This window comes from Zeugodacus cucurbitae, chromosome 3, assembly GCF_028554725.1.
Source record: "Zeugodacus cucurbitae isolate PBARC_wt_2022May chromosome 3, idZeuCucr1.2, whole genome shotgun sequence".
Taxonomy (NCBI): domain Eukaryota; kingdom Metazoa; phylum Arthropoda; class Insecta; order Diptera; family Tephritidae; genus Zeugodacus; species Zeugodacus cucurbitae.
In genome coordinates this window covers 74,846,454-74,871,420 of record NC_071668.1, presented here as the reverse complement: position 1 = coordinate 74,871,420, position 24,967 = coordinate 74,846,454, and the positions used below count along the sequence as shown (strand labels likewise).

The 24,967-nt window shown below is 32.4% G+C and overlaps 1 protein-coding gene across 3 annotated transcripts in view; it reads right to left on the bottom strand.

The window, feature by feature from the left end:
- The window catches only part of Dyrk4_0 (dual specificity tyrosine-phosphorylation-regulated kinase 2), a 127,090-nt gene that overhangs the window by 29,888 nt on the left and 72,235 nt on the right, over positions 1-24,967 (bottom strand). For all 3 annotated transcript variants that reach the window (XM_029040059.2, XM_011183788.3, XM_029040061.2), the window contains exons 4-5: positions 2,517-2,669; positions 1,109-1,688 (exon numbers count right to left, since the gene is read on the bottom strand). In XM_029040059.2, the coding sequence (XP_028895892.2) occupies positions 1,109-1,688; positions 2,517-2,540 (604 nt within the window). In that variant the 5' untranslated portion in view covers positions 2,541-2,669. The remainder of the gene's footprint in view (positions 1-1,108; positions 1,689-2,516; positions 2,670-24,967) is intronic.

Sequence of the window (24,967 nt, the reverse complement as noted above, 5' to 3'; positions counted from 1 at the left end):
TGGACTAGGCTATAACCTAAGCGGTGTCTACACCAGTCAAGAAGAAAAAGAAGTTTATGGGGATTGTTTAATAAACTCGTGTTAGTACTAGTTAAGTGATGTTTAAGAAATATTTCAGCAATGAGCGTCAACTTTTAATGCAAAATGGCTTGTATTTCCATAAACACCAAAAAGTGGAGTTTAAGCAAAGTAAAAGGAGTTTTTTTGTATAGAAAACTCTCAGGTTGTGAAAAGTGAAGAATATTTGACACAAAATTAACGTATAAACTCAAGTTTATGTCAAATAAGTTGTATTTAGCGCAATTTTTTATTATACTTTAAGCGGATAACCCAAGAAATAACATTATCATTCTCACAGGGTGCCTCTTCAAAACATATGTATATTGCGTACCATCGAGTTCGGCATTTATTTAATTTATTTTCACTTGCGCTTTTCACGCTTACATTTTCGCTTCGACATGCTTTTCTTTTTTTCTTACATTTTGCCCTTTGCTTTCAATTGCCATTGCTCTAGAGCCGCACTTGCATCCTTGACCTTAATATAAATTATTTAAAATTTAATTAGCAACAACGATGCGAAGCAGTCTAAGAGTCAATGCGCACATTTATACACATACAAACTTACACATATAAATATATATATTGTATATAGAGCACTTCAAAAGGCACTCTCGAGGGGGAAGAGCTGTGGTGAATGACAGCGATGCGTAAAATTCAGCCAACTAGCAAAAAATTAAAGCGCTGAAAGGTTTTTCCACACACACACAGTCGGTCGGTTGGTCAGACGCTGCTGGCATTGACTGCTGCGAAAGCTACCGTTAAGCGCTGTCACCGCATCGCCGGCTGTGTGAGGGTGTAGCCATTGAAATTGTAAAGCAAATGAGCTTCAAGCGTGTATAGTCGCAGTGCGCTGCGCGCATATATGGTTAGCTGAACTTGAATAAATACCGTTAACGCAAAACAAATACAACGAAAGAGGCGCAGTTGAAGGACGAACGCTGGCACAGATGATACACAAAGAGACACACACACACACACACATACATAAACAATATAGAAACTTAATTTAAGCTAGTTTTTGTTTTTGCTTTTCGCTTTTTCCACCCACCTGACGGCGACATCGGCGTATTGCATTTGATATTGTCACTGCTGCCACTGCCGCTGCTGCTATTCGATTTGGTCGATGAGCCGCGCTCACCGCCGCTGGTCGTGCTGTTGCCATGCGATGAGATCGTTGTCGATGATACTGGCGAACCAATGTTGTTGTTGTTATTGTTGTGATTACTTAAATTATTGTGACCGTTGTTGTTGCTGCTGCTGTGATGATTACCATCAGTTGTTGTTGTCTGTAGCTGTTGTTGTTTTTGTTTCACATTAGTGCTGCTGCTGTTGTTACTCTTGCTGTTGCTGATGTTAATATTGTTGTTATTGCCACTAGTCGGGCTGCGCTGATGATGTCCATTATGATGGCTATGGCTGTGACTGTTATTCATGTGATTATTATGCACATCGAGGCAGCGACTGGAACGAGATGAGCCGCGCGTTGTGCCATTGCCGCCAACTGTGGTGATACCACCAACGCCCCCACCATTGCAGACATTGGGCAGTTCGAGGCGTGAATTCGAGAGACGATTGTCGCGATCGACAACAGCGCTGACGCGCCGCAATTTATCGTTGTCTATTTGAATCTGTAAATGCAAAGAGAGAAACGGAGAGAAAAATTAGTTATGAGTGTAATTTTTCGTTGCGTGCTTTTAGGCGCTGACTGAATATAATATTTGGTATGGATTGCTTATATGGAAACATTAGTTTTGATTTGTGTCAGTACAATTTACTAGATTAAAGAAATTTAGGTTTTATTGCGTTTTATGAGCAGTGTTGCCACATATTTTTAAATTTGTTTTTTTTTTGAATTTTTTTAATAATATTTTTTTAAACTGGGGTTCTTTTATTGCGTTTTATAAGCAGTGTTGCCACCTAATTTTTAATTATTAGTTTCAGAATTTTTTTTTAAATTTAAATTACTCACATACTTGTACAATATGAAAAAAAATACAAATTTTGGCATATTTAGGATTGCCACTTTTTCATTTTAAATAATTTTTTTTATATATTATCCGTATAAAATTTTTTGGATTGCCTCGTTTTATAATGAAATAAATATTCTAGTGAAAGTATTATATATTTTTTAAGGTTGCCACATTTCTGTGTTGAAAAATAAGTTTAATTTATTTTAAAAATATATTTTCATTTCGCTGTTAAATAATATATTTATTGTAATTAAATACATGTTAGCGTTTTTAATGTGTCTACAGCGCTACCAATTACTTGAAACTTTTGATTAAAGCTTTATGTTTTTATTTCTTTTATTGTTCTATATTAAAAAAATTTTTGTTAATAAAAAAAAATTGATAAAATCTAAATTATTTTTTGAAACCATTTATCGATATATATATTTTTCCTATGGTAACCTTTTCAAAAAATTTTTTGTTTGTTCTTTAAAAATTTCTACTCACCGGCATTTCGCAACGATCCAACATTTTCCAATATTCTCGTGTTGAGAATAAATTTAATATCCTTTACGGATGTTGATGTTTTAAGTTCAGTTCAAGAAAGTATCTCCAAATTTACCGGACACGCGTACATTTGCGATTTGTATTAGCGGAGAGCTGAAAAGAATGAAAGAAAATTCAAATTAATTTTAAGGAAATATTTTTGAGAGAAAATTGTAAATTACTGAGTGCTTTAGAAGCTTATTAAGCACAAGGAATTTCTATGAATAATATTTAATATGATTATTCAATAAAATAAAGTCGTTACAAACTGCGAAAACATCAAGAAAATAATACCGAAGTTTCATAATTCGGATCTCGAAGATTTATTAAATTCTTCAGTTTATCAAAGACCAAATTTATACAAACAAAAAGCTCTGTGACTGACTAAAGCTCGTTCGTCAAGCAATATTATGCAGAATTGGTATCCTTAACCCTTTAAAAGTTGTATGCAATACTTTGAGGCATTTAAGAAAATCATTTCACCCAATATTACTGACAGATAAATGTTAAAAACAACAATTACTAAAACACAACGCACTAAAAAAACATTAAAAGCTCACTTGTTTCTGTATTTTTACTCAAAAGCTTGTTGCTTTTCACTGCATAAATGTCAATATAATAACCAACTTTATGCTTATTGCATTAAATTTTTAGAAGAAAACAACACAAACAACATTAAGTACTGCGCTTAAAATGTCATTCCGACGAGCTAAGTTAAAAGCTTCGTTGCTATTGTTCCTTTTGTATGCACACTTTAATTGTAAATGCATTTGTGAGCTCGCCCTTCCGACTTCTCTCTACACATCAAATAACAACAAAAACAAATGTCAAAGAAGGTGGCGCAGTCTGGCTGCCAGCTTGACTGACTGCCTGTCTATGCGCTCAAGTCGTGCTGCGCATGCGCATTAGCGCACATAAACCGCAAATCGTTGGCTTTTCATTGCTTTTGTAAATAAACAAAAAAAGCAAAAGACAAACACAAAACACCGAATAGATGCGGTCGTCATTGTCATAATAATGAAATTTTTTGTATTAAAGGCTACCACAGTGTATGTGTGTGTAGCAAAAACGCATTAAATGCAGCGTGCGAGTGAGCTGAGTGGCACATAAAGCTTCAGCAGCTCATCGAAGCTGACTGCCACTTCCAACGACTGACTGACTGTCGGACTGCCTGTCTAACTCGTTAAGTTTAATGCGCCTTCATTCGGCACGACGGTAAATGGCTACAGGTACTCGTGTCGTTAGGCTTTTTTGTGACTGATAGCGCACTTGAATGGCGGCATGAATGAGTGATTTTGCATTAAGCGTCACGTAGTCTGCTATTTACAGCTGACAGCTGCTGCTCGTTTGGCTGTTGCAGCCACCGCTGTTGCATATAACCGGCGATTACTGCCGACTACTTGTTTTACTTATTATATTTTGTCATCTTTTTTGTGTTTTATTTTTACTTTTATTTTGTGTTTTTTGTTGTGCAATTATTCTTCCTGCCTCAGTGCTGCACCCTAATCATCTGCTGTCTTCAGTTTACTACCACTTATTAATCATATATTCGCTCAAATTGCTTTGGAAGGAGTTACGGCAATTTTCTTTATTATTGCATGATGTCAATAAATTGTGAAGAATCTTCAGTTTTTAATAAATACTTGTACGTAACGCATGGAATGGAAGGGTTTAATTGATCACTGGTTGGATAGTTAGCAGCCTGTTGGTTATAAATTTGTCGATATTTGCCAATTTATGAGAGAATATTTTCTTCCAAAAATTGTCGAAATAAAATAAATTGAAAAAATGACTTTTTAAGTATAAAAATTAGTAAATTAATTGTTATTTCAATTAATTTTTTTGTTGTTATTTTTTTTTAATATTATTTATTTTTTATATTATTTTACTTACATTTATTTCTAAATTATTTTGTATCTAGGGTTTATTTTTTTAATTAATTTATTTTTATTAAATATTTATTTTAATTTTATTAAATATTTTTTATTTAAAATTCAAAAATATAATTTTATTTTTATTGTTTTTTTTTTAATTAATTAAAATATTTTTTTATTGTTAATTTAAAAATATTTTTTATCTAATCAATTAAATTTTTTTAATATATTTTTATTTCTAATTTAAAAATATTTTTTATCTAATTAATTAAATTTTTTTAATATATTTTTATTTCTAATTTACAAATATTTGATTTTTTTTTAAATTAATTTAAATATTTTTTTAGTAATTTTTTATTTTTAATTTAAAATTTCTTTTTTTTAATTAATTTAAATATTTTTTTTAATAACATTTTTTTATTTTTAATTTGAAATTTTTTTTTATTGTTATATTTTTAATAATTTTTTTGAATGTATTTAACATAATCAAAAATAACTTTTTTGACATTTTCCTTCATCACGTTTCCAAATTTATATCGCTCACTAAATAAACTAAATTTTGCAGTAAAAATAAATCAAATACAAAAAAAACTTCAAAATCGTTGGCGCGCGCTCATTAATTATTTCCTCAACCATTTCGCCGCCACACAAGCACACACACAAATATAAATTAATTTAAAAGCAAAAAACATACCGACGACAGCGACGCCGCCAATCAACTCATGCAATGCGCACGCAAGCATTTGTCTTTTGCTTTCGCATTTCTACCACAAAACCCTCCTCACACCCACAACCGTCAGCAACAACAACACCCGCATACAAATGCATTGACGCGCGACCGGCTGAAGGGTTAACCTCATCGGCTGCCATTTCAATGCATTAAACATTGCTCGCTGTCATGTACGAGCGCATTAAACAGCAGTAGTTGTTGTTTTTGTTGCACATTGTATTACCTGCAATTTGTGACAAGTTGACGTGCAACCGAGACAGAAAGCAAAAGCAAACTGACTGGCGAAAAAGCAGCCAAATATAAAATATAAAAAATAAAACAACAACAACAAAAAGTTGAAAAAAACGAAATCAGCCCCCGAAAGTCAAGTAAAAAGCTGGAAGAAAAAAAGCATTAACCATTTTCCACGCTTGGTTTGACAGCGGCGCATACTTTTCTATTTAAAACCAATTTGTTGTTGTTATTGTTGTTGCTGTTGTTTGTCGAGTCGGAAATTGTGGTAAAAACTTTTGACATTTAAGTTTTGTACGAAGAGTGCGTGATTTGCATGGGCAATGTGGGAGTGCATGCCGCACAGGGGGGAGGGGACGCGTTGCTTAACTAACTAGCATTATTGGTTGTATTTTGTAGTTGTAATTGTTGTTGTTAGCTTATTTTTGTGGTTTGGTAATTGCATTCGAGTTAGTTTGTGGTTATTTAGTTAGACATTTATTACCACTTTTTATGAGCCAAGCACTGAAATGTCTGTTTGTATGCCAGCAAGTGCCTTTTTAAATGCCTAGCGCAAAATTTTAACGAATTGAGATAATGTCACCGATTGACAGCTGTCTGGGTAGTTGATAAAAAAGTTCGTAAATTTTATTGTATAGCAAATTTCATAAAGTAATTGATTATGTGAGCTTGCCTATGGAGACCTCTGTAGCGAAATTATACACAATTCTTAGTGGTAAGCTCCCTAGTAGCTTATAAAAGGCAAGTGGGGTCTTTTATCATAACTGGTTGCGACAATGATAAAAAGAGAAAGCAAAATTAAGGGAAAAAAAATCCAAGACGTGACTTTCCTCAAATTATGTCCAGTAGTTTTGATTAGGAAGACAACATTAAGTGAAAGTAAAGCTAAAAACACCAGGATCTTTGAAAAACCAGAGAGACAGAGTTATATAGATCTAGAACTCGATATACGACACAGGGTTGTATATAAAAGAGACAGAACTATAGAGTTCTAGAACTCGATATACCACAAAGGGTTGTAGAGACAGAGGTTTGTAGAGACAGAGACAGAGCTATAGAATTCTAGAACTCGATATACGACACAGGGTTTTATATAAAAGAGACAGAGTTATAGAGATGTTAAATTCGATATACTATTGGTGAATACTATAGCTTCGATAACCATACACTTAAAGCATGTAGGGATGTATTTCATAGTACTTTAGAGTATTTTTTTCCGGATCCATAATGCTTATATTGAGGAAATGAAGAACAGCATCCTTAGTTAGTATAGAGTGCGCTGTTGATATCATAGGATCAACTACGGAGAAAGAAAGAGACTCTGACTCAGGAGAAAGGAAGATTATTTTAATGATTTATTTTACCAAAGCAACCCATATCAGTTCCATAAGAATACCATGAATTAGCATTTAGGTCACATATAACGGTAAAACTATAAAATCTACAATTACAACTCAAAATTAGCATAAATAGGTGCACCTTTAATAAGAAAAATGAACACAAATCCATTAAAACTAACAACAAAGCGCTAATAGCTGACCGACAAGCAACAGTTTGACACCTGTTTCTTGCACCAAGTACCCTCCTGCCGCACCATACTGCATGCAAACAAATCGCTGAAATTAACCAGCGACAAGTGGAACATTCAGCGAATGAAGGGCGCTGGCATTTAGAAAAAGGGCGAACTATTGCTGTCAATAGCAACAGCAAATTGAAGCAATCAACTTCACATGATTACATACATACATATGTTTAACATGTCTCAAATCGTTCCATTGGCCGCGTTTTACGCGCCCGCCATTCACAAAAAACCGTCGACGAAGAAAAATAACACCAACAACAACAAAAAGGAAATTGTATTTATAAACGAAGCAGGTCAAAAGCACCCTTCGCTGCTGCTACAAACTGGGACAGTTGCTGCATATTGTTAGCCCGGTCGGTTGGTCAAGCCAAGTTGAGGACTCGGTGGCTGGAGGGCTATTGTGTGGTGTTGGTCAATGTACTCATTTTAAACGGCACTTTAGTACATAAATATACACATCGGTATGTGTGGAAGCGCATATAAAAACAATCACACATTTGAACCGCCAAAGCCGGTGAAAGATGTTTTGACTGCATAATGCCATGCTTTGCTTGCTTTGCCGCTCTGCTATGTATTTTTATTACACACTGTGTGATTTTGGTTTTTTGCTTTGGTGTCTGTGTGTTGGTTTTTAGATTTTTTTGTGTCCAGTGGCCTGTGGTGACACTCGAAATGCTCTGTTGGTGTAGAATTCAGCGAATTCATAGTTAAGCAGCTGCTGCCGGTGCCGCAATTAGATATCGTTGGCGGCAAATACCATGCTTTTTATACCGTTATAACAACGAACTTCCCCCATTTTTGGTGTTTGTTTTTGTTTTGGTCAATTTATTCAGTGTTCTAATTTTGAACGTTGTGGTGCAGAGAGCGGCAAATAAGCTGGATACTGTCACTTCCGTCGATTTGTACGTTTTGAAATGATTTGGTGTTTTTTTGCTTTTAAAGCGATAAAATGTCGTCATTACAAGTAAATTTTATGCTTGGAAAACTATTTTAATTTATATTAACAATAATATCTCCAATTTTATTTAAATAAGATTAATTAATATTATAACATTTGTTCTTTATTTTACTTGATAATAAATTGATATTTTTTATACATTTGTAACAGAATAAAATTTGGAAAATTTTCTCATACTACTCATTTACTGATCTAATTTTTCCAGAAAGTAGGTTAGGTTAGGTTAAGAGAATCTCACTTAGACAGACAGATTTTATTTTATTTTATTTTATTTTATTTTATTTTATTTTATTTTATTTTATTTTATTTTATTTTATTTTACTTTATTTTATTTTATTTTATTTTATTTTATTTTAATTTATTTTATTTTATTAATTTATTTTATTTTATTTTATTTTATTTTATTTTATTTTATTTTATTTTATTTTATTTTATTTTATTTTATTTTATTTTATTTTATTTTATTTTATTTTATTTTATTTTATTTTATTTTATTTTATTTTATTTTATTTTATTTTATTTTATTTTATTTTATTTTATTTTATTTTATTTTATTTTAATTTATTTTATTTTATTTTATTTCATTTTATTTTATTTCATTTTATTTTATTTTATTTTATTTTATTAATTTATTTTATTTTATTTTATTTTATTTTAATTTGTTTTATTTTAATTTATTTTATTTTATTTTATTTTATTTTATTTTATTTTATTTTATTTTTTTTTTTTTGTATTTATCTATTTCTATTTTCATATCCGCTCAGTTCACTTGGTGTTTTATAATTCCGTTCCAATTATTGTCATAACATATATATCAATGTATTAACGAAACTACACTATTTTCTTTCAAGTTCAAAATGCCCCAAACAACACGTTCTTTCAACAAATGACGCATAACTGAAAAATAATAATTTTCCACCCAACTACCCGCCACTTAGCGAATCTATTACTTATGCTTGCCGATTTTGTGCAAAAAGCACGTTTGCTCAGACACATGTTTTCCATTTTGGCGGGTTTACAACGTTTTTCCCCCATGAAAACAAGTGTCTGCTGTGACTTATCAAAGAAGAAGTGGGGCAAAAGCGAAAGTCAAACGAAAGCGAAACGTTGTTGGGTGTAATAAACCACAGCGTAAGTTCAAAAATACTAAAATGAAAATAAACCAAAAAAGTGATGCAAATAAAGTTTAAGGTAGAAATAAAAACGCGTAACGCAGAAACAAAAAGTAATTAATTACATGCATTAGCATTACAACCGGTCGTCTTGAGAACTTTGACGCACTCCGTTTAATTTTCGTTTTCAGTTGCGAGCCAGTTTGAGGCGGCGCCAAGTTTGTCATATCATTAAACTTATAACACAAATTATTGTTTTTGTTTTGGAACTTTTTGACCTTAAGATTTCATTTCATTCTACATATGACGAATATTTCGCACACAATTCGTAAATACCGTTATTTTTTTTTTTGCTAAAAAAGCTTCACTTGTTCTAGATATGTTTGCAAAAAAGTTTGACAAAGTATAAAGCTATAGATAACTGATTTTAATAACATTTTTAAGCGCTCTGTCAGGTATTTTCATTCACTTTCTTTGATGTTTCTTTAAGTGAAATAATTACTATTGTTTATGTACGCTTTCACTCGCTATTTTGTTTACAATTCATACATTTCGTACTTATATGAAAGTTGAGAGCTTTCATTGGAGACTAAGACAAATAGGAGCAACACCATCCTCTTGTAATTTTCTACTGGATGGATGGGCTTCAATTGAACTGAGCAAGCGACGGACAGTCACTAGCAATTGTTCTGACTCAATATCCTTTTGGCATTGCAAGAGGTTCAGGTAACTCTTCGCCCTCAGTAAAGTCAATCATTCCTTAGTCATATTTCCTTGTTTATCCGAGTTACCAGACGCTAGCTGCAAAAGCTGTTTTGTGGAGAATGAGGTAAAATCTTCCCCATACTTTTCTTGGAAAGGGAGAGACTGTTATGATCACAAATTTGATAGTTAACCAACTTTTTCCGTTCGAACCAAAAGCAAAATTCAAGGCCAAAATGTGATATATTTACTATTAGTCCAACTAAAAACTTATAAAACGCCATTTTGACCTTTAAGCTCGAGTTTATTGCCACTTTTGGTGTTTATCACTAAACACTACCCACAATTGTTGTCATTAAGTTGGGTCTAATTGACTTATTGTATGTACACAAATCACCATAAACTCGAGTTTATTGTTGCTATTGGAGTTTAGTACTAAAAACTGGCGGAAATATGAAAAATTTACTGTATGTCCCGCTGAAAGCGATCTTCAAACTCGAGCTTATTGCCACTTTTGTTGTTTATCCCTAAACACTACCCACAATTGTTCCCGCAGTCAGCTTTGAATAACCTTATTATAAGTTCAAATTACGCCATAAACTCGAGTTTATTGCTTCTAGTGGAGTTTAGCACTAAATATTAGTTTTTCACGTAGAGTTTACCGTAACCTTTTGTAGTGTTGATCTCTGCAGCTCTCTATAGTTAGTATAACATCATTCTACGCCGCACTCTACTCTGCGTACAGCCTAAGGGTCATCTTCACTCTAGCTGTTTTATATATTTTCATCTAAATATTATCAATGCAATGCGATAACCTTGTAGCACAGTCATTGGCATTGAGTTGTAAAGCGATAAATTATTAAATAAAACGCTGTCAATTAATAATAGTTACTGTTATACCATCGCAAATATATATGTATATATGAGTAAGTGTGTGTGAAACTAATATTTTATGTACAATAAAAAGCAACACTTAATATTTGAATTATTGATTGAAATAAAATTGAAAATAAAGTGCAGTTGTATGTCTCTGGCAGTGTGTGTGTAATCAATTATTGGTAAATACAGAAATCAATGGCAAACGCTTGTAAAATCACCAGCACAAGCGATAAATCTGCAGTTACTGTTGCTGCATTAATGGCAATGAAATAACTGTATGTAGCTTTACAGTTATATAAAGTGATGTGTGCATACCAAAAAAAGCAAACAAATGACACTAAGCAATTAACAGATCGTAAATAGATACATTAATATCTATATAAATATACTTGTGTATATATATACCGTACTACATATGTGTCTAAATATTGAATAAAATGGTGAAAATGTTGTAGGCGTTAAAATAGTTGTTGGTTTTTATGTTGTTGCCTGTAAACATTTCAAATTGAAAGCTTTTAAGCCTGTGATGGCCTAGAAAAGCTGCATTGTTTAACTGTAATAAAAGATTTGTGTTATTAAATAATAACAGTAAATAACTGTACAAGCAGAAATATGTATGTATGCACAAATGATTTTGTCAACTTTCTGCGTAATTTTTTTTAAATTTAAATTTTTTTTTTTATTTCAGTTATACTTTTCATTTTACAATTATTTTTCCATTTTTATACAGTGTATATTTTTAAGCTTTGCTCATTGTTTTGACACCCACAGCTCAAATTTCAGCGAGCTTGCAGATTTTAGTTGCTCTTTCGATTGATGGCCGTCGCAAAAATTTCGATTTTTTTTTCACTTTTTCACATTAAACGCAAAGCGTGGTTGCAGTTGTGGGCAGTTAAACACTCTTTGCATACTTAGCGTGTGTTTTGCGTGCTTTTTGCTTGACTTTTGCTGACATTGAAAGAACTTGTGCAATTAATATGCTTGCTATGAGCAATTCGAGTCACAAAGACTTCAATTCAATGACATCATAAATTTGTATGCCAAGATGCTGAATGTGAGATAATACTACTTATTGTAAGGTGGTGCATAGGTGTGTTTGCTTAAATGAAATAATTAAATGAATATAAAAACTGAAAAAAAAAATATTTAACTTAACTTAACGTAACATAACTTAACTTGACTGAACATAACTTTACTTAACGTAACTTAAAATTGAAGTAATTAAATTAATATTAAAAGTGAAAAAAATACTTAACTTAACTTAACATAACCAAACTTAACGTAGCGTAACTTAACGTTACTTAACATAACTTAAAATTTGTTTAATTGAATTTATTAAATAAAAAAAAATAAATAAATAAATAACAAACTTAACATAACCGAACTTAAGGTAACATAACTTAACGTGTCCTAAAATAACTTAAAAAATTATGATGTCATTGTTTGTTTAATTGAAATCATTAAATGAATATAAAAAATTAAAAACATAACTTAACATAACCAAACTCAACGTAACGTAACTTACCTTGACTTAACATAACTTAAAGTAACTTAGCATAAATTTAGAAAAAACCGAATCAATATATAGAGAAACCTTTCTTAACGGACACCCCTCTTAGGCGGACAACGGTGAGTTTGTCCGTTGTAAAGAGGTTTCACTGTATTTTTATTTTTTTTAATCATAATTTATCTTACTAAAAAATGCTGTCATTAATCGAAGAGCTCACAACATTTTAAAATTTTTCAAAACATTCAACTTTACAACTTTACCCATTAAAGCGTCGCTAACTGCACCTACTAATGCCAATCCAGGCGGCAGACAAGAGATTTGCGAAAACGATTTCTGTGCCACTTACAACTATGCACAACAATTTGACATTTTAACACACAACACTGCTAAATGCCCTTGATAGAGTAGCGCTTAAGTGCATAAATCTCAAGAAAATACCATTATAGAGTGCCTTAAGACCCAAAGTTTACACTTATCCATGCTTAAACCTGCACCCTACAACAACAAGCAAACAAATAACAGTATAAACGAAAAACCAACAACAAACAAAATACAACAAAAATGAAAAAAAAAATCACAAATTTCGCACAAAAGCGGGTCAATCACAAGTCAAACAATTGATTCGTTTGGATGGCAGCAGAAAATGGCAAACGCAGTGCAAGAAGGTGAAGAAGCAGCTGCAGCCGCTGAGCACATCAAAGGTTCAGCAATGACACGACTGGATGGATGACTGCAGTTGCAACCATGCACCAGGCGGCAGTCAAGTGTGGCAAGTGCATAAGCGCCTAAAACGGCTTGACTGTTGACACTCCCGCAAGTGTCAGTTGTTGTCAGAGATGCGAAATCAAAAAGTGCAAAATAGAAAAATAACTAAATGTGGCTGCGGCACCCTACTTCTCACTTGCTGCAAGCAGACGTTGCACTTTGCAAGTTTCTTCTGTCTCTTGAATATCGGTTTTAAATGCTTTGCTTTGCAGTAAAAATTTGCTGATAATTGTTTTTGCTTTTCATTAGCATGCTTGCGTTGTTGGCATAAATTATTTGAAGATGCTTCTACAGATAAGCGCCATAGTTCAACTTTAAGATGGCAGTAAATGTCAGCGTGGCTGAGAGATAATAAATAAATGAATTCTAACAGTAAATTTGTGTCGGAGTTAACATATATTTAAAGCTAATGTTGTATGCATTATAAAAAATAACGGATTTTTCCATTTTTATTTAGTCTGGCGGAATAGGTCACTATATGTTGAAGCTAGGTTAAGTTTGTAGGCAGATCTCTGCAAATACAGAAGATCTCACTTAGACAGCTTACAGCGCTGTCCATTGGGATACCAGTAAAAAATACCCTTAAGATTCACCAAAACGCTTGGAATCTGTTATGAATTTCTTTAGTCGTCTAATGTCGCTTCCAGCTAATGCGCTGGGATCGCCGAAAAAATACCTTCCGATGTGTTTCAACCTCAGTCTGTCAAAAGCTGGACAGTGGAGAAGGAAATGCTTAGATGATTCCACCTCGCCTTTTTCCATTCAGCTTTGGCAACTTGCATCCCCCACGATCCCAAGTCTCAACGCATAGGTACCCGTTGGATAATGTCCAGTAAGCACACCAATGATCGCGCCAGAGAAAGCAGTTGGAAGACCTTTTACACTCCAAGTGCTAGTTGTTGACCAGAGTTTGACGAGTGCATGCGTAGTCTGCATGTCCGGCGCTTTTGCGCAGGTGGACCATAGACTACCAACGCGCTTCCATTCCGCCGTCAATGTTGCTAGGGTACCCTCTCTTGCAAGATTGCTTTATAGTTACCAACAATTCTGCGGTGATCGGGTATCAACACTAGTCGGATAGCAAAATAGCTAGAATCTATTTATAAGGAGCTAAGACACTCCTTTACTAAGTCTAAAGTCTGTTATGAAAATTTTGCTAAAAATATAACATTTTCGATTGTGAGTCAAACAAGTAATATTTTTGTCATGAGGTAAACCCTTATCTCCTCTGAAACTAACTAGAAGTTTTGGATTTACGTTGAATGCCACCGAAATATAATTTCATTCGGTAATCTCTGCGACCTGTCGGGAGATCATTCGATTTCATTCCAACAACAAATCGATCTAACGATAGGTAGTTTGATACTATGATATCTGCAGGATGGGCACGTGAGCTTATCTTGAACTTGATATAAATTATTTTTTCAATTTTGTAGTTTTGACTTTGTATTGTTCAAAGTTTGTCAGAGAAACCTATATAATGGTCTGCGACCTGTCGGGAGATCATTCGATTTCATTCCAACAACAAATCGATCTAACGATAGGTAGTTTGATACTATGATATCTGCAGGATGGACACCTGAGCTTATCTTGAACTTGATATAAATTATTCTTTCAATTTTGTATTTTTGACTTTGTATTGTTCAAAGTTTGTCAGAGAAACCTATACACACGAACCACAACGATCTTAAGTACAGAGTGGTACTATTTACTAAGATCTGTACCAAAATAATGGTCTATGTGTGTCAGGGTTTGTCATTGGTCTTCTCGCAAAAATGCACCTATTGGTCTTTTTTTGGTCGAAAAAATGCTGTTTTCTCTTTGAAGAAAGGAAACGCTCTATGAAGTATGGAAAATGCGAAGAGTATTACTTGAAGTTAGCTGCTCTATGCCTAAGAGTCTGTTGAGGACACTTCGTATTACTTAAGTACCGTAAATACATTTTCTTCAATTATTTTAAACAATGTAAGTTTGTGACTGATGCTTAAACAACTTGTTTCATAAAATTTTTAAACTGTCACTTTGGTGTCGTAAACATTTTATGAGCGCAACGTGCCATAATTTCGGGAAAGGCACAGTATTACTCAAAGACACGCAAACGTATACAAGTAGGCCAGTAAGCATATATGCTCTCCGAAGACAACAAAAAAAGATCATAATTGTCGCGATACTTTGATGCTACCGTATGCGGCACAACCAAGCAATACCCGGTAGCCGGGTCGACACTTAAGCGCAATTGAATATTTCACACGACAAATTAACGAATTTTCGGCTGAGTCGCTTTACACACGCTGCTTTATGGCACTTGCCGCATATTTATAGCAAATTTAAGTTTTTCGTTTTTACTGTCAATTATGCTGGCAACACACTTTTTATTTTATTTTATTTTATTTTTTTCAACGAGGTTGAGTTTTTGGGAAAAAAATTGTTGCTGACTGCAGTCTTTTTTTCATTCAAATTGCCGGCTACAATTGAAGCTTCCTCAATTATGATTGCAGCTACTTTTTTGAAAGTGCTTTGTTATGTACAACAAGTGTATGTATGTATGTATGTATAATATTTTGCCTTCGCGCGCATTTTTTGGGTGTCTGGTGTATGGTGGCCTATGCTAGGTCAAGTTGTGGCCTTGAATTTAGTTATAAATTTTGATTGTTTTGTGGAAAGTCGTACCAAGCAATGTTGCTATTTAAGCAATCATAAACAGAAATGTGAAATGAAATGTGCTTACGGAAGATGTTTGATTTATAGTAGATATATTTATGAGATTTTATAGTGAATTGTTTTATGTGCAGAATGAGGTATTGATGTGAATTTTTTCTAATGCTGCGCTTTTATTTTCTGAGTTAAATTTAAAGAACAGCAGAGGCATTTATTTTCTGTTAACGCACTGCTAACGCTCTGTTAAAGTCACAGCACTCTTAATATTAAAGGTCGTTGCTTGAGGCTACTAATATTTAGTTTCTAATAATTTTGCGCCACCCAGCATGATTTTAAAGCTATAAAAAATATATAAAAATCATCAAAAAAGTTGAAGTCATTGCTGACCAATTATCACATCAGCGCTGATGGATGTCAAAAACAGGCTTGCGCTACTAAATCGCTACTTATTAATTATTAATATTAATTTAAATGATTGATTAAATGAATTTATGTATATTTTTACAATTTTTGGACACATCTTACGTAAGTAAGAAGCTGATTTGCCAACTACTGGTTACTAATGGAACCCTTCTGCCTGCTTTTGCTACAAAACGAGTTAAATCGCAGTATAGTTTTACATTCAGACACGTGCTGGAAGTTTTCTCAAAGTTTATTTGCCACCAAAAATGCACGTACAATTAATTATAGCATGAAACTATTTTTGGCTATAAAATTAATAGCCATAAATTAGCAGATAATTGATTTCGCTGGCGGTATGCAGTAGTTGCGGTCAATATGGACTTTTCGATAAACACCGGCAGGCAAACAATACAGCAAATATACAGTTAAGATGGAGGAAAATAAAAGTTTATTGCCATATGCATACATACATAGCTCGGCACATATTTGCCTGTGTATTATTTTTATTTATTTGGCTTGGCATTTTACATAACAAACAATTACCATAGACACATACATGCAGACGCGCAAACGCATGCGATGGGGTAAACAAAATTAATTGTGTGGCAAATATTGCTGGCGGCAAGGATTGAATGAAGAAGTTGTGAATGTGATGAGAGTATTTTAAAATTATTGCGAATTGGCTTAGCACATTTTCATAAATTGCTTGGGGTCAAATAATAATATGAATTTTATTTATAGAAATTTAGAATTAATGTATTAAAAATTTGTTTCTTAAAAAAATTGGTTAATTAAAGAAAAATATATATTTTTGGAAAAACTTTTAACACATAGATATTATTAAGAATTATTTAAAATTTAATTTTTATAATAATATATTTTCTTTATTTTCAATTTCTCCAGAATTTATTTAATTTTTTTTTTTTTTTTGATATAAATTTTTAAAGTATCAGTATTTGTTTATTAGAAAAAAAATGTATCTAATTTTACAAACAGTTTCTATATATTACCAATATTAGTTTTATTAAAATAATAATTAAAAAAAAAAAATAATTAATTTATTTCCATTTTATTTATTTTTTCAATAATTTATTTATTATTTTTCTAAATTATCAATATTTGTCAATTTATTTTAAATATCTATTTTTTTTTAATCTAATGTTACATATACTTTTTATAAATTTGTAACATTAGTTTTATTAAAATAATTATTTGAAAGAAATTTTAATTAATTTCATCCGATTTTATTTAGAAAATTAAAAAAAATTTTTTTTTGTTATTTTTATATTTTATTTATTTCCATTTAATATTTCATAATTAAAATATATTTAATCTAAAATAATAATATATCATTTTAAATAATTAATGCTTTATTTTTTTAAATTTTAATGAATTTTTGCTTTGCTTTAAATTTCTTTTAATATACATATATGTAATATCATAGAATTATTTAAAAATATTTTTGTTTTATATTTTGAATTTTAAATTTTTGACAAACTTTATTCTCTATAAATATTAGTTTTTAATTAAAATATTTTTAGTTTTGTTTTATTTCTCATTTTCATCCATTTTAATTCAAAAGGTTCAATTTGCTTTACTTTCAAACTTCTTTTATAAAATCTCTAAATGCTTTCCAGGCAATCAGTCCATCAGTCCATCAAACACTTGCATACGTTTACAAATTAAATAAAAGTCCGAAAATAAATATTTACATAGACGTACATATGTACCTCATACAATGTTGCTGAATATTGACTGAAATACCCATTTAAATCGAAAGAAATTATTCTTTCAGAGATCTCTTAAATAAATTTTGTGTATTTCCTCAGGCTATCAATTAATATTGTGTCGAAACAGTAGTGAATGAATATAATTACTGACACGAGTATGGATGAGTACGAACACTGCTGGAAATGTTTTCGAAAAATGTTTCAGCAACGTATACAAATATACTTTTGTATATTGATGGAAATTGATTTCAGTTGAAGAAGAATATTCTTTTCTTCTCAGAGTGTACTCATAACAGCAGAAAATATAGTTGATTACATAACGATTAACATTTGTGTTTTAAAAGTGTTTTTATGAAGCTCTTTTCCATAAGAATATTATTTTTGATGATTTTACTAAGAAATCTACTTATTTTTGGCGAGATTCCTATCATCTATGGAGTGCCTGTCCAATTCTATCCTAACCTTTAAAGGCTTCTCAGCTATAAACCAAGTACAAAAGATGAATTCATTTAATTCTGAATTGAAAATCTGAAGTTCGCTCGCCTTATTTTTAATATATAAATGCATATTTAGGATATTTTTCCTATAGGGTCTGTTCCCACGACACCACTACACTCACTCCAAACTATTTATACCCGACAACATCAGCACAGAAGTGTGTGCCAACAGCCTGCGGCCCCTGAAAGACTTCTGCAACTCATTTCAGCACTCAAGTACTCGAGAAAAGTAAATATTAATGAACGAAATAAATATTAGCAACAAAATTTTTTGGAAATGTCAAGTGGTTCTAAGCGGCTGCTGCTGTTGTTGTTTGTCGGGGAGTGTCTCTCCGTCAGCCACTACTGACCTACATATTTTTACACAATACCCGAAAGTACAATTCAATTGACCAACACAAGCATATACACACTTATGAAAAATATATATGGAAATTATATACAAACTGTTCGCGCAGCACTTTGCTTAATCAGTAAAATCAACAATTAATTAATTTAAATGTCAGTGATAGCGCAATTTGTATACTTCAATGTGCAATCAAACTAAGTACGCGACGAAAAAAATAAACACTAATACGAAGCAATGACAACAAAAACATAATTGCATTTAATTTGTAGTGAGTGTTGATGCGCGACGGCATTATGTTGTCAACGCAGCTGAGCAGCAATTTTATTAAACGCACACACACACACAAGCACATTAGTGTAGTTATAATATGATATGACGATTTTTTGTCAGCTTGCTGCAAGCGCATTAAACATGTCAATCAAGTGTCAATTGTCGCCATTTAAGTCACACAGTTATTGTGACGACGCGTCTTTGATAGCCGTGATAGCGTTGATATTACAAAGATGAAAGCTTTAAAGCATAAGCGATTGTTATATATACGATGTTACTTTCCTAAGTGTATCACATCTATGAGTTGAATGTCCAGCGTCAACTCGCTGAAATGCAGCTAATTGAATGAAGTGGACAGAACAATGCGGTAGTTGGTTAGAATACAGTTTTTATTAATAAATACAAGTAAGTAAGCGTATACATAGCTACTAAGTGGTGGAGGCTGTGACTTGAAAGGTGAAGAACTCATGCGAAGATGCTGTGTCAGTTATGTGATTGCTAGCTTTTCTGTGACAAATAATGTAGTGAGTGTCTAAGGCTGTGCACATAGTGGAATATGGAATATTATAGGCTGTCAATAATTCGTATTAATTTTCTACTACTATTTTACATTGTGCCCTACTTTTTAGAGATTTCTACTACGTTTTTGCTTTATGGCGTACTTTTTTAGATATATTTACTACTTTTTTAATTTTACTACTATTTTATTTGTTTAATTCCTCTACTATTTTTACTACTTTTATTTTGTTACTAATGTTTTTAGCTTTTTAAAGTCATTTTTTATTTTTAGTGTCATTAGTTTTTCTACTACTGTTTTTTTCAATTTTATCGTACTATTTAATTTTTCAATGATATTTAAAATTTTTGCTACTATTTACATTTTTTGCAACTCCTTCGTTCTGTATCTTCTACTTTTTAACTTTTTTGGTAATATTTTTCATTATTGAATGTATTTGTATTTTCTACTACTTTTTCATAAATTTAGTACTATTTTACCTACTAATATTGTAGCTCTATAACTACCATATTTTATTTCATTTTTCATATTTTTACTACTATGTACACTTTTTGCAATACTCTAACTCAATTTCTACGACTAATTAAATTTTCTACTACTATTTTAATTATTACTCCCATTTTTGGATTTTGCCACTATTTAAATTTTCTGTAACTCCTTCGTTCTTTATCTTCTACTTTTTAACTTTTTTGGTAATATTTTTCATTATTGAATGTATTTATATTTTCTACTACTTTTTCATAAATATAGTACTATTTTACCTACTAATATTGTGGCTCTATAACTAACATATTTTATTTCATTTTTCATATTTTTACTACTATGTACACTTTTTGCAATACTCTAACTCAATTTATACTACTAATTAAATTTTCTACTACTATTTTAATTATTACTCCCATTTTTGGATTTTGCCACTATTTAAATTTTCTGTAACTCTTTAGTTCTTTGTCTTCTACTTTTTAACTTTTTTGGGTATATTTTTCATTATTTGATGCATTTGTATTTTCTCGTACTTTTTCATACATTTAGTACTATTTTACCTACTAATATTGTAGCTCTATAACTACCATATTTTCATTTCATTTTTCATATTTTTACTACTATGTACACTTTTTGCAATACTCTAATTCAATTTCTACTACTAATTTAATTTTATGCTACTATTTTAATTTTTACGCCCATTTTTGGATTTTGCCACTATTTAAATTTTCTATAACTCTTTAGTTCTTTGTCTTCTACTTTTTAACTTTCTTAGGGATATTTTCCATTATTGGATGTATTCGTATTTTCTACTACTTTTTCATAAATTTAGTACTATTTTACCTACAAATATTGTAGCTCTATAACTACCATATTTTATTTCATTTTTCATATTTTTACTACTATGTACACTTTTTGCAATACCCTAACTCAATTTCTACGACTAATTAAATTTTCTACTACTATTTTAATTATATATAAATATAAATTTTCTGTAACTCTTTAGTTCTTTGTCTTCTACTTTTTAACTTTTTTAGGGATATTTTCCATTATTGGATGTATTCGTATTTTCTACTACTTTTTCATAAATTCAGTACTATTTTACTTACTAATATTGTAGCTCTATAGCTACAATATTTTCATTTAATTTTTCATATTTTTTCTACTATTTAAACTTATTGCAATACTCTAACTCTATTTCTACTACTAATTAAATTTTCTACTACTATTTTCTTTTTTACTCCTATTTTTCATTATAAGCTTATGATTCATTCTTAAAAAATATATTTTTTTACTTTACTTCGGAATTTTTTAGTTTATATTTCTTATATTTCTGCATAGTATAACTCTTTATTTTAATATTTAAGTTAGGCCATCCTGCTTATTCATGCAAAATTAATAAACAAAAAAAATATTTCATACATTTTACATCCACAACAACAAAAATACTGTTTTTTTTTTTGTAACAACAACATTAAATGTCAAAATGTTCATGTTTTTCTTGCCACACGAACATTAGCTGCCACATGCCACTTGTTTGCTTTTGCCATTTACAACTGCCACCGTCTGCTGTGGAATCACGCGGTTGTAATTATTTTTGCATTTATTGCTTCATTTTCATTCATTTTATTTTATTTGCTTTTTTTGTTGTTGTTGCTTATGTTGTTTGAGCATAGTTTATTGCACATAGCTGCCACTGTCGTGTACAACTTCCACTTGAGTAAACTCGTGTTATTTGAATGTGGCAATCAGCGTGAATTTGTTAACAGTTGAATTGAATTGTTGTTGCAATATTACTTAAAATGTTTAAGGAGTGTTAATGGATTTTATTTCTAAAGTTTTTTATAGTATTATAAGTAGCAAAGACTTAAAGTTGTTGAAAGAACTGCCTCCTAATACGACAATGTTGCTTAGAAGTTAAAAGAAAGAGAAAAAAGTTGAATTTTCAACCTATTTTAATTGAAATCGCTACTCATGCTATCGAATTTCGCTCAGCATTCAAAACATTGCTGACAGTTCTTTCTACATATACATACTTATATACATATGTATGTGATTGGCGTTGCAACCGTTTAGCCGGTTATAGCCGAATCGACGATAGTGCGCCACCTGTCTCTCTCCTTTGCAGTTCGGCGCCAGTTGGAGATCCCAAGTGTAACCAGGTCGCTCTCCACCTGGTCCCTCCAACGGAGTGGAGGCCTTCCCCTTCCTCGGCTTCCTCCGGCGGGTACTGCATCGAACACTTTCAGGGCTGGAGTGTTTTCGTCCATTCGGACAACATGACCTAGCCAGCGTAGCCGCTGTCTTTTTATTCGCTGAACTATGTCAATGTCGTCGTATAACTCGTACAGCTCATCGTTCCATCGTCTGCGGTATTCGCCGTTGCCAATGTTCTGAGGACCATAAATCTTGCGCAAAATTTTCCTCTCGAAAACTCCTAGTGTCGTCTCATCTGATGTTGACATCGTCCAAGCTTCTGCACCGTAAAGCAGGACGGGAATGATAAGTGACTTGTAGAGCTTGATTTTGGTTCGTCGAGAGAGGACTTTACTGTTCAATTGCCTACTCAGTCCAAAGTAGCACCTGTTGGCAAGAGTTATTCTGCGCTGGATTTCGAGGCTGACATTGTTCGTGTTGTTGATGCTGGTTCCCAGGTATACGAAATTATCTACGACCTCGAAGTTATGACTGTCAACAGTGACGTGGGAGCCAAGACGCGAATGCGCCGACTGTTTGTTTGATGACAGGAGATATTTCGTCTTGTCCTCATTCACCTCCAGACCCATTCGCTTCGCCTCCTTATCCATGCGGGAAAAAGCATAACAAACGGCGCGGTTGTTGCTTCCGATGATATCAATATCATCGGCGTACGCCAGAAGCTGTACACTCTTGTAGAAGATTGTACCTTCTCGGTTTAGCTCTGCAGCTCTTATAATTTTTTCCAGCATCAGGTTAAAGAAGTCGCACGATAGTGAGTCACCTTGTCTGAAACCTCGTTTGGTATCGAACGGCTCGGAGAGGTCCTTCCCAATCATGACGGAGCTTTTGGTGTTGCTCAACGTCAATATGGTCACATACTTATAAGCGCGTAGGAATCCATTAAAACGTAGGAGAAAAGCCATCGAAATCGTTGCCACTTAATTAAAACATTTGGCTGCGGGATATATTCCACCAAAATGGGCGCAACTTGTTGGACAGCAAAAGCCGAAAAAGTGGGGGCAGCAATTTGGATAACAACAGCTTTTTACACACCACCTAATCCACATACAAACACACATGTCAAAGGTGTGTCCATATGTTTGCACGTGTTGCGAGAAGAGGTCATTGTCGTGGGCTACAAGTTAATTTCGTTAGCGTAAACAGCGCGCACAGTGGGGCGTCGGCAAGTGGATTAGCAAATAATTGAATTTTCTGTGAACTTTTGTCTTTTCGAAATTAAGGTGGATTGATGTTGAACTAGATTGCGTTAAAATGAGATTTGATGGAAAATAGTGTAGAAATAAAGGGTGTTGCGATATGTTGGTGTTAAAAATATTATTAAAATTAAGAAAAAATAAATTTCTGCGACTGCTATTTTAACCTTAAAGAATATGAAAATAAGTTTAGAATATTTTTAATAAATTTTTTTACTTAAAATACTTAAAATACATGCCAAAATGTATATATATTTAAATATTTATGTTTTTCTTAGCTATAGCTAAATGTATATAACGAATTGAGTATAATTATTTGTTTTTTGAAAAAAAAAAAATTGAATATCGTTTTTACCGTTATTCAAGCTTTCAACGCTATTAGACATATTTAGTTCCAACAAATTTTTTATTTTAAGGTGAAATTTCCTAACGAATTTATTAAAATTTGCCAGTTTTCATCATTTACTGCTTTTAGTTTTTATAAAAAAACCTTTTTTCGAAATTCGAAATATATTCTAACCTCAAAAAAACCGAACATAAACAAATCACCCCCCTAAAATCAGCAATAAGCGGTTGTGGTTTGCATGCGGATACCAGTTTGACAGGCTTTTCACCATAAACATTTGTGCGTTTACAACAACAGTGACAGCAACAACAAATATATGTATGTATAAGGAGCCAATAACAACAACAACAGCAGGCGGTCATCAATAGCCACAGCGCCAACACTTGTTGCTCACATGACGACGCAGCAGCTGCTATCTACTTATATATAATTGCACGCACCAAAACAAAAACAACAAAAAACCAACAGCAAATAAAACAACAACAAAAATGCTGTTGGCAAACAAAAAGTTGTTTTGTGTGAAAAAAAAATAGAAGATAACAACATACAACAAAAACAACGTGAGCTTGCTCCTCACAGTTCACAAACGATCCGTTTTGAAGATCATGGTCCAATGCAATTGGCGTGTGTAAGCATTCTTCCTGCCACAGCGTATGCGTGTTTTTAACCAAAACCAACAACAACAACAACAACAGCAAATAACAACAATAATTTAGCTGTTGCAACAACAAGCGCAGCAAATGTCCGAAAAGGTAATGTTGACCACAGCAAGACAGCAGTTGGTTGACTGGTTGCTGTTGTTGCATCGATGCAGTGAAGCGTGTTGGGGCCAGGCAGATAAACACACGCACACATACATGGACATGTACTAAGTGCCACAACACATATGTATGTATGTGCATCATGCCGCATGAATTTGTTGTTGCGCTTTGGACGTTGGAATTGTTGCAGTTGAAAAGTTGTTGTTGCAAGTTGGTTTGTGGCTGTATACATAATTTAGTACTTGCTACCATAAATGTTGCAGGTACTGGAATTTCATAGTTCGCTTGCTGTTGTACTTGTTTCGCCAGTGTTGTTGTTGTTGCTGGCTTATGTAGCATTGCAAGTGCATATCTTGTTGTTGCGCTAGTTTTGTTGCTTTGCTTGTCACGGTAATCGTCGGAAATTTGTGTTAGTTGCTTTATTGTTGTTGTCGATGTGTTTTTGTTTTTGTTTTTCCCCACTTTATTGCCACTAACTTTAGTAATTTTTCGCGGTCAATGCCCGCGCTGCCGGTTGTTCGCTCAATTATGTGCAATATTTATGACAAGCGTACAAATATGTTTATGCTATTTGATAATACCGTTAAAGTAGTGCATTTTTCGTTTCTATTTTTTGCTCGCTTAAATTGTTCAATTACTTATA